General features: G+C 40.6%; 1 protein-coding gene across 1 annotated transcript in view; it reads right to left on the bottom strand.

The window, feature by feature from the left end:
- The window catches only part of VPS13D (vacuolar protein sorting 13 homolog D), a 332,377-nt gene that overhangs the window by 10,022 nt on the left and 305,280 nt on the right, over positions 1–17,075 (bottom strand). The window contains exon 68 of the mRNA XM_036744767.1: positions 9,661–9,792. Within this exon, the coding sequence (XP_036600662.1) occupies positions 9,661–9,792 (132 nt within the window). The remainder of the gene's footprint in view (positions 1–9,660; positions 9,793–17,075) is intronic.

Raw genomic sequence — 17,075 nt, 5'->3', positions numbered from 1 at the left:
TCCAGAGAAACCTAGAAAAGTAAATTTATTTGAGCAATTAGAAAGAGCTATAGGATGACGCAGTGCTAACATTTTGATAAGTGAAAAAGAAACAAGTGGTTAAATAAGAAAAACAGAGGTCATAGGGGTGGATTGGTTCCGGTATTAGGGTTTTAAGAGAAGAAAAGGGAGGGTAAAAGGCAGAATAAATGTGCAAGAAGGAGGAAGAGAAGGAAACTGGCTATGTATTATAACTGGGGTATGTGAAAAGAAGAGTACATGAACATGGAAAAAAAGGTTGGGGGAATGGTTATCATATGAACTTCAATCAGCTGAAATAGTTGAACACACATACAGTTTGGTGTAGAAATACTCCAAACTCAACCATGAAACAAGTGCAAATATAAGTGGGATGCTAAGAGGAAGGAACAGTCACAAGCCAAACAAACTTTCTGATTCTGAAGGGCAGCATTAAAAAGTGGGGAAAAATAAAAGTGCTAGAATCTAAGGGGGTGCTTTAAATTTCCTCTTAGATAGCTAGAGAATGGCTGAACAAATTGGAATATAAATGTAATGGAGCATTGTTGTACTATAAGAAATAAGAAGGGGCAATTTCAGAGAACTCTGGGTACTAATGACCTTAAGCCTAGTGAAGTTAAAAGACTCAGGAGAACAATTTAAGCAATGACAACGTTGCAAAAACAGCCATTTTGGAAGACTTTAAAATTGATCAAACAGTGGTGTATCCTATCTCCAATACATTTCTGGACACAGCTACTTTGTGGGTTCATTTTGCTTGACTGTTAATTTGTCACAAAGTACAAAGGTTTCAAGAGTTTTTCCCTCCTTTCTATTAAGGTAGAGGTTGGGAAGAAGGGTGGGGAGTGGATAGCAACAGTGATGCCAACAAAGTAAGAGGGCCATTGAAACATTTTAAAAATGCCCACAAGAGGAAGGAAGTTCATCAGGAAGTACAGACAAGCAGAAGATTAGGAGGGAGGGGGTGTGGGATGAACCTCAGTCTTATCTGTAACAAAGGAGCAGTGAACACACAGACACACACACAGACACACGGAGCTTGATGGTAGAAACGCATCAAACTCAACAGGGAAACAGTGGGATTAGGGAACGAGATGGTTGAGATGAGGACAGTACAGGTGAGGGAAGAGTCACAAGCAAAACAACCTTCCCAATCCTGAAGGAAGAATTAAAAAGGAGGGAAAAAGAAAAGCAAAGAATGAGACTCTTAGAGATTCCTAAGCGGCCCCTTAGGCGACTGGGGAGGGCTGCACCAATTATGGTGCATGAACGCTGTTAAGACGTGATGAAAGGGGCAACGGCAGAGAAGGCTGGTTCTAAGAACTGATGGAGAGAGAAGTGCTCCAAATCAGGAGAACCTTCTATACAAGGACAACAACATGGCAAAGAAAAACAACTTTGAAAGACTTAAGGACCCTGATCCAGGTGATGACTCATCAGATCTCTCTCCAGAAGACCTATGATGATGCCTGCTGCCCACTTCCTGACCCAAAAGGGACGTTTTGGGCCATGGCCATAACATGAATATATTTTGCTTATTTTTTAAACAAGCATTTCCCTTCCTTCTTCTCTCACTTAGTGCAGGCTGAGGGAACAGTGGGGGAAAGGAACAATATTGATGACAAAAAAGCGAGGGTCATTATAACATTTTAAAATGCATAAAGAAGAACAGAAGGAGGTAGACCATCAAGACAGTTTTAAAAGTAATGTATACATAAAAAAATAAGCAATGTGAAATGGAGATTTATGGCTTCATATAGAATCCTCTTTCTGTATTCTGCTCTGTGTATGGAAGTGTTTGGAGTGTTTAAGTTCAGGATAAAACATAAGCTTTAAAAAAGTGTACTGTGAATAATTCACACATACAAATAATTAAGAGTTAACTGTACCATCCAAAGGGAAGACATCCTAGTTTAATAAAGAGTGATAATGAATAATGTAAAGGAATCTTGAAAAAAAGAACCCAAGACAAATTCCTTATCTTGCTACTTCAGGTCTTCTGGCGGGCTCTTAAAAAAGCAGTGTTTCAGAGCTGGAAAGGCTCCAGCCTCATTTGACACATGAGGAAACTGAGCCCCAGAGAGGCTCCCTATGTGGCTTGTCCAATGGCACAGAGCTGGTGGCAGAGGCAGGTTTAGAACCCGAGTCTCCTGGTCCTTGGTCTGCTGTTCCTTCCACCATGTCACACTATTCTTTAACTGTTTCAAATATATCAGTTCTGACTCCTTAGCTAGACTGAAAGCTCTTTGAGGAAAGGGGTATCTTAGACTTTTCAACCCTCACAGCTTCTCCCATCAGGCTAAGTGGCCCAGCAATACTTAACAAAGATATACCCCACTCCAATTATGATCTCTCTAGCAGGCACCCATGATGAAAGCTAGGGATGATTTTCCATTTCTAAGCAGTTGGCAACAGCATGTAGGCTCAGAGTTCCAACAGTTTAAGCCTAAAATAGAAATTCCCAGTGGCCGTTAGTGGCCAGGCCCACTTCCATGGAATTTAACATGTCCCAGGCTCTGAAAGTCTCCAGGGAGAGATGTTCCAGCTTAATCAAGTTGAATGGAATCTGAAATCACTTCTTCTGTCCAGGTTAAAGCAAAGGTGGGAGTAGGAAGAGAGAATCCACTAACCATGAGAAAAGCATTATGTTCACAGAGACCAGAGGATCCACCACAGAGTCGGCTAGAATTTGGACCTGATTGTGCCTGATGCCAGCTAAAAAACAGGAAGCTGCCAACAGATCTCAAGCATGTCAGAGGCAAGTCAGATGGCAAAAGAGGCTATGAGGGAGCCATTTCCGAGGCTATGGGCAGAGCTGGACAGCAAGGTCACCAGATCGGGGCGGGGGGAAGGGGAGGGAGGGGCAGCCGAGGCAGTGGAAGGAAGCATTAGAAGGGAAAGGAGCCATCTGCTCAGTGTAGGGGCAAAAGCTCAATGGTTTATGAGATTTGATTTTTCTCCCTTCAGAAGAACAGGGAATTTTCTCCTGCTGATTTGGCACTGCCAGCAGCTGACACATGAACTTTACAAGGGGCTGAGGTCTTTCAATAAGGGCAGTTCCTCTTAACACCCATGCCTGGGGATGCTCTCTCTGTACACACAGAAATACTTTTTCTAGGTTTTAAAAGAGACCTCTTTCCAATAAAGCCTCTACCCAAAGGAGGCCACAGGTTTCCTTAGGCCTAGCCAGAGTCTCTTCTGTAGACTGAGCTGGGGCAGGACCAAAGTTCAGGAGATTCTGGGCTATGGGCCAGGCTTTGCTGCTAAGTGACTAAGCATAACTGTCCCCGAATCACATCACTTTTATGGGCCCAGGTGCCTCATCTATCTGATGCATACAACAACAACTACCAGCTTAACTCGTGGGGTTGTTGGGACAAAGTCAAATGAAACTCCTAAATGTGAAATAGACCTGAAAAAGGAAAAGCAGCATGTAAGTTAGGGGAAGAAGAGTAACCTCCTGTTTGGAGTTTCTAGATACACCTTTTGGAGCCAGAGAGCAAGTTGATGCTCATGTTTCTGGGTCCTTTGCAAAAGGCACTCCCTTATCCCTGGCTGCACTTCAAGCTTTCTTATGAGATTTCATAACCACAGAAGAGCAGGCAGAGACAGAGTCTTCAGGCAAAAAAAAAAAAAATGAAGGTAGGCCAGGGAGAAGGAGGAGGAAGGGTTGTAGCTTCTGGTCCCACCTAGAGGGTGACCAGGAAGTGACACTGCGGGTGGGTGCACATGTCCCAACAGCACTATCTACAGGGCAGTGCCACCCCTTTCTGGATTGAAATTGTCAAGAAGGCTGAAGGTCTTCTCGGCAGCTCCCTCCTTGTTCAGGCCTGCTCTCCCTTTACCACCACCCCCATCGCCAAGCTAAGGATGCCCAAAGCAGGAGAAGTACTGAGAACACAATGACCCGAATTTTGTGTGTTGGGGGCACGAGGGGCACCCGTATCTGTGAAGCAATTAAAACTAACTTCCAAACTAATTTGCTCTTCTGGTGTGAACCTGCCCCCAAGTGGGTAATAGCTCAATTTCTTTATGTTACTTTAGGTTTACAAAATGCTTTCCTCCCCAGACCCTGTGAGGTGGAGAGTACAAATACTTGTACTATCACTCACTTTACAGTTCAGGATACTGAGTCCAGGGAGGTGGAAATGACTTGGCCAGAGTCACAAAGCTCAGTCACTGTCACAGTCAAGATGGAATCTGGGTGTCCTGGTGCCCAGGCTGGCACTCTGGCCACTTCAGCTGTACCCAGGGCCACCAAGCCAAGCTAGTGAAATGCAGAGCCTCTGGGACAGTCTTGGCAGGCTGGGCTCCCCAGTCAGTTCCTTCATAACGTTTTTCTTTCCTTTTCCACTGCCTAGGGTTCAGCACATCCTCTCCTTTGCTGATTACCCTGAGAACCTTGCTTTCTGTAACTCCTCAATGGACTTCTCAAGAGCTGCACTGATGCCAACGAGGTCCTCATTAGCTGCAGGTGCTAACACTGCAGCCACACATTTTATGGCCATGTCTAGACACCATAGGCTTTCACACCATTTTCATTGATGAGACAAATAGTGCTTAAGGTGTGACTGCCCCCAAGATGATAATCCAGCACTGGCCACTTGTCTAATCTTCTGGGAAGTGGAAAAGGAAGACACAAACATGCTCTCAGACAAAGCCTGGATAGTGGGCCTTTACCCCCTTTGATCTATTATTAACTTGGAGTGAGGGAAATTGAAAAAATTTGGCCAGAAACACAAAGCATCTGGATGAGCTTTGCCCTTCATAGAAAATAGAGAACCAGATCCATCCGGGCCAATCCTCTGTATTCACATTCTGGGGTCATGGAAGAGGCAGTATCCTCTCTAAAGTCCATATTTTTACATACAATGTATGCATGTATGTATGTATACACACATGTGCACTACTACAGCTGTTACACCCTTCAGTAGAAAACAAATAATGACGATTACAGCTCTCATTTCTGCCACACTTGAAGGTTTTCAAATATTTTTTTTTCCCCTAGAAATCTCGAGAGGTAGTCAGTATAAGCATAGTTATATTCATTTTACGGATGAGGAAACTGAAGCTCTGTGCAGCAAGTATTCAATCAAACCCAGGCCTTTTGACTCAAAGTCAATTGTTTTTTCTATTTCACCTTTAAGTCATGTTTGCCTGTAGCCTTTGGATCTGACACAGGAAGGGGATGATGGAGGAAAAGCAGTCTGGCTATACTGAGGTTTCTCAGTGCTGACAGGCTTGACCAAAAAAATTTTTTTTTTCGATTGAAAATATTTATGTATGAAAATTTATAAATAAAATAAATGATTTATCTTTAAAAATTGGTATGGTAATATTATTACCATAATTAATTATTAATACCATTACCATTATTACCAATGTTATCTTTAAAAAATGGTATAGTAATAGACCCTTAAGAGTCCCAATTCCCTGTCTCCCAACTCTGTTGCACAACAGTGGTCTCCCAAAGGCCTATAGCCTTTGGGGAAGGCTTTCCATTTGTGTTCCTGTTGGGGAAGGAGTCGGATCATCCTCCCAGACACTCCCTCCCACCTCAAATGATCTTGTATTTTTCTCTGTGTAAATGTTGAATCCTAAGACAATGTAAGCTCCATTAGGGCAGGAACTACTCCTATTTTGTTTTTTGCATCATCAGTACCTAAGACGGCCTTGCACATAGTAGGCACTTAATAAATGCTCACTGGATTGAATTATCTCTCCCATGTGGAGCACTCCCCTCCTTATGTTCATATTACCCCAACCCATGGTGAATACTTTGGATATAGACTGGAGAATAAGGCCCTCACTATTAACCAACCTAGGGAAACTGTGTTAAGACTCTGAATCTAAGTTGGTATCTTCCCAAGGAGGCCCAAAGGAGACTTACAGAGAATTAAAACATACAGCCCTCCCCTTCCAACTTGGCCTTTTGTTGTTCTGGGGAGCCTAGTTTTTACCTTTTCCTAAAATCACAGGTCATTACAGAAAACAGAAACGTCCTGACAGAGCCAGAGAGTGTTTTTAAAAATGACAGCTAAACATTCTTACAGGTCCTCTCAGAATTTAGCAGCACATTATAAATCCTGGCAGGCGAACACAGTGGAGTAAGTGAAAATGGAGAAATTCTCACAGCTCTTGATTTTGCTTGTATGCAGACAGATTCAGTTAGACAACAGTCCATCAAAAACCTGACTTTTCATAAATCTTAAAATAAAAGCTTTTTATTCATGAAGCATCTCTCTCACAGAACTCCATGCTTCCATCTAGTCCACTCCCAAAGTGTCCACACTCAACAGATGCTAATTCAGAGATGCTTAATTTCCTGTTCTCTGAACAAGAGCTTAGGGTTTCTGCCATATCCTTACAAAGGGCTGTCCTTTTGGAAGACTTAAAGCTTAAATCTTTATATCATAAGTAGGCTAGGGATAGTGCTAGGGACTGGATGTGGGATTTCATTGGCATAAGGAATGAATTGCTACCAATGCAGGTTGGCATTTTCTCTGCAATTTAAGAGTCTTAGGGAGCTTCCTGGGGCATGGAGAAGTTGAGAGACTTACCCAGGGTCACCCAGCCAGGATAGGTCAGGGTTGGGACTGAAATCCAGGTCTTCCTGGCCTTAAGGAATTATACATAAATTAAACTACATGCTGGTGTGGACAACACATAAAATCATTGTTTCAACACGAAAATAGTTCTCCTTTGGCAAAATGCCCCATACAAAAGGAGGCATTAAAGCAAAGGATATTAGATTAGAGGAAGCCAGGTGGTGCAGTAGAAAGAGCACTGGACCTGGAGTCAGGAAGACCTGTTTAGACGCTTAATAATAATAATAATAATAATAATGATGGCTAGCATATACATATATAGATAGTGTTTTAAGGTGTATAAAATGTTTTACAAATATTATCTCATTTGATCTTCACACTCATCTTGGGAGAGATGTATTATTATCTCTATTTTATAGATGAGGAAATTGAGGCAGCACCCAGGGTCACATAGCTAGAAAGTGTTTGAGGCCAGATTTGAACTCAGGTCTTCCTGACTCTAGGCCCAGAGTTCCATCCACTGTGCTTATCCAGCTGCCTTTATACTTACTGTATGACCCTGGACAAGTCACTGAACTTCTGCCAGCCTCAGTTTCCTCATCTGTAAACTGGGGAGAATAATAGTATCTCCCTCCCAAGATTTTTGTGAGGATCAAGCTTGATAATATTTGTAAAGAGCTTGAATAACCTTAAAGCGTTATACAAAGGCTATCATCATGATCATGACAGTGATTCTCATCAATTCCAAAACCTCAGGCCAGGACTGCTTGCAAGTTCTGTTGGTGAGAATCATTCAGAGTCACCTTGTTTGAAAATTTGCAGAACTACCTGCTTGCAATTTAGATATGTACCCTGGTCCAGCTGGTGAAAATTAGAAAATAAGACTGAGTATGAGACAGGTACGAAATTCAATGAACATGAACACACTGGCTACAAACTAGTTTAGTCATTGGTAGGAAAGAATAATTAACGTTAATCCAAGGCAAAAAAATTCACCTTTTATTGTTATCCTTTATTAAAACTCATTAAGGCTTCCATTAAAAAAATGAATTTGAGAAGAATGGGAAATAGTGGAGATTATTTCAAAATGTAACAGAGAAATATTTGGTTAATTTGTAATTGAAGGCTTTTTAACTTCATCTGTCCTTAAATACTATGTCAGGAACTCTTTATCTTCTTATACTGATTAATTAAAGACAATGAAAAAATTAAATGAAATTCAACCTGGGAGAACAAAGTTGAAGCAACTATGGCACTGGGGACTTTGTAGGGCTTTAACTACATCGGGAAGTAATTACACAATATTTTCCAGAAGTGAAACTGCGAGGCTGACTGGAAAAAATGTGGAAACGTTTAGTTAGAACAGTAGAGCAAGGTATTAAAGCCCCTTTTATGGGGTTAACTCTGAAGGAAAATATGCAAATAATTAGATCTTTAAATGTGTTTTTAATCACAATCCTAGGATAAAAGTCAGAGGTACCATTTCGTGTTGCTGACTTTTCCTGAAAACCCCTGTTTTGCTGAGCAACAATGATTCTGATGTCCACGTCACCATGAAGGCTCAGACTGACAAAGAAGATACTGCAGAAAAATGTTTTCCTGGCTCCCTGACCAGGTTTCCTTAGGCCACTGAAAATGCACATGGTCACAAGCTTCCTACATTCACCCCTGTCCCTCCCCCACAGTTGGGTAGGGGTGCGCGCCTTCAGTTGGCTTCAGTTTTTTAACATTCAAGCCCATTCAGCCCACCATCTTGTCATCTTTCTTGGGAATTCCATGGGCCGCATGGTAGCTATTTTGCAGATTTCCTTCTGATGTTCATTTCAAGCTTTCCCTGGTTCCCTGTTTCACTGGGCTCATTTTCTCACCAGGAGCCCCATCTAATGCTTCATGGCAAAAATCTCTTAGATAATATGTTTTTGGCCCAGGTTGTTCTATTGAGAAAAAGAATTTCCCAAAGATCAAAACAGTGGTTCAACTCAAATCAGGGAATAAGACTCAAAAGAACAATGTGCAATCATTTATCATCTCATTTAACCCTTGACAAAGGGATTGCAAAGTAAACAGGGAAGTGTTGCACAAATGTTGACACGCTCAACTGCTGTCACTCTAACACATAGGCCAATCTTACTGACTCTGGGGAGGGTGGCTATGGACCTTGGATGGAATGGAAATAGACTGCCTTAGTTCTGTAGAAAGGCCAAGATTCCCACTAATGGAGAGGAAGGGCAGGAAGTGCCAAGGCAGCTACTGAGCAGAGGTACCAAAACACCAGGCAAAATTGCACAGGAAATAAAGATGCCTTTATCCAAATGAAACCACATGAGGAAATCAGGGAAGTGGAATTAACAATCAGAGCTAGAACCATGTTAGAACAGCATGAAGATCAATGCTGCCCTGTGACTTTTTTCTCCCCAGAGACTGCAAATGGTTGAAGACTTGATACATCTACTCTCAAAACAGCACTTCAAGGAATGCCAAAGGGAGGGACTGAGTACAGAGCTGACCTTGAGAGAAGCACCACCCACCAAACGAACAACATACAAGTTCCTTTTGCAGCTGCATTAGGTCCCTGGTTTTTAAATCTAAACATTACTCTAAGAATATAAAAGACATACTGTACAGCATCAGTCAATTCTGTCCATTATTATTTGTGATGATGGCACCTGAGGACTGTCCTTACAGGTTAGGGATTTACCTCAGATATCCTTATAAATAATTACAAAATGTTGACTAACCCATCATTTTCACCAGCCTACATTTGTTTAGAGGAAGTTAATAGACTTTTAAAAATGAAACTAGTGTTCTTTTCTACTCACCAAGAATAAATAATTGGTTTCTCCAGGTAAATGGCTTTTTACAAGGCTGGATTTATACACCAATATTTGGATCAAAGATCCTTTGACCAGTTTCAATAGGCTAAAGTCCTGATAAAGTTCAAGCTTGCAGCTTGATGACCCTACACTTCATGAACACTAAAGGACTGTGATTTGAGATGCTCACATCAGTTTGATTTTTGGATGAAAATGTTCAGACCCAAAGTTGAAAGACAGAGCCCTCTATACAAAGTTAATTATTCAGTATTCCTACTTACAACTCATCTTGAATGTTGTCAGTCAGTCTGAATAATTGCTCCTGACCATCAGCCTGGCTCTCTGAGTACCTGGGAAGCAGCCCTTGGGGTCCTGTACAGCAGCGGGGTTTCCGTACTCTCTGGGCTTGGGTCCTAAAGGAATAGAAGACCAAAATTCAGTGATATAGAACAAACTTTATTTTTCTTTTAAATGACGAGGCCAGGTAGGACTAGGGACTTACTCTCTGCTCTGCTACTCCCCACCCTCATTCCCTCAAGCTACCCCCAAATCTGGCACCAAAGAGCCTTTTGAGCTCCACTGTTTGAATGTTTTCTTTTTACTTTGCTGAAATCACTGTGCATATTGTTTTTCTGGCTCTGCTTCCTTCCCTTTGCATCAGTCTTCCTATCCTTCTTGGTATTCATCATGTTTGTAATTTCTTACAGAACAGTAAAATTCCATGACATTCATATGCCACAGTTTATTTAGCCATTCCCTATGCAAATAACATCTACTTTATTTCCAGTTCTTTTATAATACAAAAAGTACTACTATAAATATTTTGGTATATGTAGAGTCTTTATTTTGGCAATGACTTCCTTGGAGTATATGCCTACTATTAAAATTTCTGGGTCCAGGCGAATGTACATTTTTGCCACTTGCTTTGCATAATTCCAAATTGCTTTCCAGAATGGAAATTACTAATTCATAGTTCTGCCAACAATGCATTAATATGCCTGTCTTTTCATAAGCCCCTCCAATATTGACCATTCCCATCTTTTATCACCATTGCCAATTTGTTGGGTATGTCTGAGGTGAAGCCTCAGAGTTGTTTTCATTTGCATTTTTCTTATTAGTTATTTGGAGCGTTCTTTCATACGACTGGTTTATAATAGTATGCACATCTTCATTTGAGAGCTGTCTGCTCTTATCCATTGATCACTTATCTGTTTTGGGAGCTGCTCAATTCCCATTTTGCTTCTGTCTTCTCTGGAAACCACAGAACAAAAATGGCTAATGGCATGTTGATAATCATGACAAGTAAATCTTGTCATGATCAAGTAAGACTTGAGCACCTAGATGAAGTCAAGTTGCCAGGCCTAGGACAAGCTAGGGTATTTCACAGTAATCAGAACTGGAAGTCATAGGTGAAAGATCATGGTGAATGTTATAGCTTCATCAAGAAGTCACATGGTAATCACACAAACTAATTTTATTTCCATTTTAGACAGTCACCAAACTGGTAGAGAAGTAACTTGGGGTGGTGGAAAAAGTGCTGAGCATGGAATCAGGAAAAGCTGGGTACAAATTTTTCCTGACACTTACTAGCTGGGTGAACCTGGGCAAGTAATTTAATCTCTCAGTTTTTCATGAGATTCCCTAATACTTATATCCTAAGTTATAGACAGATTGTCCCAATATTGGTGTAGTTATCAAATCTGAAGATGATACAAAGGTGGGGGAGATAGGGAACGCACTGGATGACAGTGTTAGAATCCAAAAAGATCCTAATAGGCTAGAACTTTGCTAAACCTAATAAGATGAAATATAATAGGAATAAATATAAAACCTTACACATGAATTCAAAAGATTGATTTCATAATATAAGATGGGGAAGTGTGGTTGGATAGCAATTTGTCTGAAAATGATCTGGTGAAAAAGGAAGGTGATCATGGGCTGTATTTGGTGGCCCAGCTTCCACCATGCCTCGCTAAGGAAAAGGAGGTGACAGCCCTGTTGTCCTCTACATAGGTGAGATTAAATCTAGAGTATTCAGTTTGGGACCTCACTGTTTATGAAGGGCATTGGTAAATTGGAACAAGTCCAAAGGAGAACAGGCAGGCCAGTGAAAAGCTTCTAGGTAAATGGCTTCTTGCCACATGAGGATCAGCTGATCTAGGGGTGTTTAGCCTAGAGAGAAGAATTGGGGTGTTGGGGGAAGACATGATCTCTACGTTCAAGTACTTGAAGGACTATAACCATGAATAGGGTTTAGATTTGTTTGATTTAGTCCAAGAAGACAGAGCTAGGACCAATGAGTATAAATTGCAAAGAGGGAAATTTCAGCTTAACTCATGGAAAAACATCCTAAAGATGAAGAATTATGCAATGGCTGAATGAGTTGCTTTGGAAGGTAGAGAGTGGGTTTCTCCCCATTTGGGATTGCTTGTCAGATATGCTAAAGAAAGGATACTTTTTACAACATATATGTACTAGACTACATGGCCACTGAGGTCTCATTGAGTGCAGGGATTTTGTGGTTTTGTGATTCTCTGAACAAACAGTGAGAAGTCCCTGAAGTGTAGTGGTGATCTGGGCAGCTTTTGAGCAGTCACAAATACAGAAGAGAGATAATGAATATGAGTTGGCCATTCAGGGCCCTCATTAGAACTAGAAAGAAAGATTAAGGGTGGAGATGTGATACAAGATGATAGTAAATGTTTTTCTTTTTTTGGTTTGGTTTGGTTTTAGATTCAGACCAGCCTTTTATATAGTATAAATGGTATACAATAATTATATTCCAAATAGGTGAGACCTAAATATAAAAGGTCACATAAAAAATTATGGGAAACAGGAAGGAAGTACATTTTACAACTTTGGTTTTGGAGAAAATTCTTAACCAAACTCTTGAGTTGAACACAAAAGATAAAAGGCAATTTCAATTATATAAAATTAAAAGCTTTTTCATGAACAAAGTTATTACTGTTAGAATAAGAGAAAAGTGTTGAGTAGGAAAAAATATTTGCAACAAATATCTCTTATGTCTGATATCTAATTATATAAGGAATTGAATAAATATCTAAGACCAAGAACCATAGAAACATATAATTTGAAAGCTGGAAGAGACCTGAGTGACTATAGCCTAGTCCAATTCATACCAATGCATGAATGATGGAGAGGCAATATGGTATAATGGAGAGTATTAGCTTGGGGATCAGATGACCTGAGTTTGAATCCTTATTCTGTCATTTAAGACCATTAAGACCTTGGTTGGGCAAGTCAATTAATCTTCCTAAACCTCAGCTTCCTCATATGTAAACATAGGGGGTTGATTAGATGACCCCAAAAGTTTCTTTCAAACTCTACATCTATGATCCTATAGTTGGTCAACCAGTTTCTGCTTGAAGACCTGCAAGGAGGGGAACTTGCCAGCTGTCAAGACAGTCTCTTCTACTTATAGACAGCCTGGGAAGGTTTTTCTGCCACCAAGCCTCAATTTGTCTGTTTGACTTTTCCATTTATTGCTCTTGGTTTTGCCTTTTAGAAACAAATAAGTCGAATCTTCTTTCACATGACAGACAGTCAAAGGATATGAATTTTTAAAATAAAAATTGCTCACTGTCAACAACTGTCTTAAAAAACAACAACCCCAAATGCTCTAAATCACTAATAAGGGATGCAAATTAAAACAATGCTAAAGTTTTATCTCCCACATAATCAAAAAAGTGAAGATGATCAAAGATATAATGTTCAAATAAAGTTGCAAGGGCTGCAGGGAGACCAGGTACTCTAAATCAGAAGTGTCAATCCCACAAGTCATATGTGGCTCATAATATTCCCAATATGGCCTAAGTCAGATTAAAATGTAATTAGGATATACAAAATAAATAAATATTTAATAAAACATAGATAATATTACATTTTAAAACTAAGTCAGTATGTTGCCTCAAGCATCCTCATATACAGATCACTGGCCTCCATTTCTATTTGTGTTTGATACCACTGCTTGAAAGTACTCTTGGTAGAACTGTGACTTGGTCTAATCATTCTGAGAAATAGTTTGCAATTATGTAAAAATGTTATTGAAACTGTTAATACTCATTGACTCTGTTATTTTACTATTGGGAATATATTCTAAAGAGGGGTCAAAACAGAAGACTTTGTTATAAAGGAAAAAGAAATATTAGCTATGCAGTAATATACTCATAGAAGCCCTTTTTGTGGTATCAAAAAAAAAAAAAAGAAAATTAGGTGAGGAATGAGTAGATAGGAGAATGGTTAAACAAGACTGTGAAATATAAACATAATGAAATATTATTGTGATGTAAGAAACAATTAGGAAGAATTCATAGAAACACAGGAAAACTCCTATGAATGGATACTGAATGAAATAAGCAGAATTAAGAGAATAATATAAACAGTGAATACAAGAATGTAAATGAAAAAAAGATCACTAAAAGGAAACCAAACTCTCAGCAACTCCAATGATCGGTCTTGATCCTGGAGAAAAATGATGAAGTGCACTTCTCTCCTTCTGATAAAGAGGTGGGAGGGATACAGGTGCAGAATACTGCATTCAGTGTCTGACATACATACTCAGTATATTGACTTGTTTTGCTTAACTATTTTTTCTTTATTATCACAGAGACCTAAATGGGTGAGGAATAGTTCTAGAATCCAAAAATAACTGTAAAACAGAGACAAATGGTGTCAATAAAACAAAAAAAAAAGAAAAAAGGAAGGAAGGAAAAAGAAAAAGAAGGGAAGAAAATGGTGTGTATTCTGTACCTGAAAACTTGGAATTCCCACGTTAAAGCAACCAAACACTTTTCTGGGAGAAAGGAAAAGAGATATGAATAGGCCAACAGAAGAGGTGGAGAAAACTTTTGCTACAAAAAAACCCTGAACCAAACACAGGCTAGTTTACAAAATGGAGAATATTCACCCAAAGAGTTGGCTAAGACCCACAAAGCTTTTCAGTAAAGTAAAGGGAGCTAATACCCAAAGGAATGGTTGGGAACCTTACAAACAAGACCATATCTTGCTCCCTTGATAGAAAAGGGGACAAACGTGAGTTTAAGGACTAAGTCTCATGTAGGCCATGATGCTATGAAAACTGGTACTAATGATCCACACATTTCTTTTCAGAATCAGTTAGCCAGTAAGTATTTATTAAGAACCTACTATGTGATGGACACTATGCTAAGCACCACAGATGCAAAAGGAGGCAAAAGACAGTTTCTGCTTTCAAGGATCTCACAATCTAATGGGGGAGACAACAGGCAAACAAGTTTTACAGGGAAGAGGGAATGAGACAAGCATTTACAAAGTTGCCAGGCAATGTGCTAAGTACTTTAAAAACATTATCTCATTTAATCTTCACAATGACCTGCAAGGTAGATGCTGTTATTATTCCCATGTTAAAGTTGAGGCAGCTGAGGCAAACAGAAGTTAAATGACTTGTCCAGGATCACAGAGCTAATAAATATCTGAGGCTGGATCTGAACTCAGGTCTTCCTCACTCCAGGCCTAGCACTCTATCCACTGCACCACTTAGCTGTAGGATAAATAGGAAATAATTGATAGAGGGAAGGTACTGCGATAGGATTTTAGTCGGGACTTAAAAGAAGCCAGGAGGCAGAGATGAGGAGGGAGGGGAGCATTTCAGGGATTGGGGACAACCAGAAAGCTGAGGGAGATGGAGAGTTTTGTTTAGGGAACATCAAGAGCCAGTGTCACCAGATCAAAGAGTACATTTTGGGGACTAAGGTGTAAGAAGAATGAAAAGGTAGGAAGGGCTTGAATGTCAAACAAAGGATTGTGCATTTAATCTTGGACATGACAGGGATATTTACTCAGTGTGTGTATGTATGTCAATGTCATGTTCTAGGCTTTAGGAAGATCACTGTGGTGGCCAAATGGAGGATGGACTGGAGTGGGGAGAGCCTTGAGGCAGGCAGACCCACCAGCAGCTGTTGTAATAGTGCAGGTGTGAGGTGATGACGGTCTGCATCGGGGTGGGCAGCATCAGAAGAAAAAAAGGAGGCTATTCAAGAGATGCTGCAGAGGTGAAATAGACAAGAGATGCTGGGGAGGTGAAACAGACAAGAGATGCTGGGGAGGTGAAACAGACTAGAGATGCTGCAGAAGTGAAGTCATTAAGTCTTGGTAATAGATTAGATATGGAGAGAGGGGGAGAGGGACTGAAGAGTCTATGGTGACTCTGAGGTTACAAGCCTAGGGGACAGGAAGGATGGTGGTGACTTTAACAGCAATAGAGAAGTTTGGAGGAAGGAAGGCTTTGAGTGGAAAGATAATGAGTTCCGTTTTGGATCTGTTAAGTTTAAAATGTCTACTGGAGAGGTATCTGAAAGGCAGTTGGAGGTGTGAGATGTGCAAGCTCCAGTCAGTCTTGTTTCTCACACCTCATCAGTAGCATCTCCTCCCAGTAGGCTGGGGAAGGTGCCAACAACACTTCCATTTAAAGAGGGGAACAGTCTGGCCATCTCTTCAGATATCCCCTCATTTCCCATCTGGCTACATTCATTCTGGACTCCTTTGACTTCTCCAGCTGCACCAATTTGGGCCTTTTTCGCATCTGTGCCATATCTCCAAGTACCTTCCCTCCCATCCCCAGCTTAGCTTTCTTTTTTTCATTATCTTTCCCCCATAAAATTGTAAGCTTCTGGAGAACAGGGATTCTTTCTTGTATCCCCAGAGCTTAGCAATAATAACTGGCATATGGTAAGTGCTTAATAAATGTTTACTGACTATTGAAGGTCAGTAGAGAGATTGGGGCAGGACAGGTAGATGTGAGAATTATCACCATAAAAATGACAATTAAATCCATTGGAGCTGATGAGATCACCAAGTGAAGCAGTATAGAGGGAAGCAGTATAGAGAAGAGGGCCCAGGGCAGAACCCTGACGGACACCCATGGTTAAAGGGCATGACTTGGATGAGGACCCAACAAAGGAGACTGAGAAGGAACTGTCAGATAGATAGGAAGAGGATCAGGAGAGACTGGAGTCCTAAAAACCTAGAGAGAAGACAGTATCAAGGAGGAAAGCATGATCAACAATGTTAAAGGCTGAAGAGAGGTCAAGAAAAATGAGGATTGAAAAAAGGCCACTGGATTTGGCAATTAGGAAATCATTTGGAGCTTTGGAGAAAGCATTTTTGGTGGAATGATGAAGTCAGAAGCCAGATTACAGGCAGTTAAGACAGTGAGAAACTGGGGGCATCTACTGCAGATGGTCTTTTCAAGGAGTCTGGCCACCAAGGGCCCAAGAGATATAGGACAATAGTTAGTGGGGATGGAAAGATCAAGGGAGGATTTTTTTTCAGAGTGGGGGAAGACATAGGCATGTTTGTAGGCAGTAGGGAGTGAGCCAGTAGATAGGGAGAGAGTGAAGATAAGTGATAACAAGGAGATCACAGAGGGGACAATCTGTTGGAGGAGACAGGATAAAATAAGATCACTTGTGCAGGATTTGCCTTGGTAAGGAGTAGGGCCATCTCTTTGTGTAAGACACAGGGTGAAGGAGATGGTAGCATAAGGCATCTGAGTGAAATGAGCTAAAGAAGAGGAGACAAAAGGGAGTTCAGGGCAAATGGCTTCCATTTTTTTCTATAAAATATGAAGCATGATTTGTAGCTGAGAGGGTGGGAGGACAGGGAATCATGGGAAGTTTGAATAGAGAATGAAAAGGTC

This window comes from Trichosurus vulpecula, chromosome 2 (genome assembly GCF_011100635.1).
Source record: "Trichosurus vulpecula isolate mTriVul1 chromosome 2, mTriVul1.pri, whole genome shotgun sequence".
NCBI lineage: Eukaryota > Metazoa > Chordata > Mammalia > Diprotodontia > Phalangeridae > Trichosurus > Trichosurus vulpecula.
Note: the sequence above shows the minus strand (reverse complement) of the source record. Positions and strands in the feature narration are given on the sequence as shown.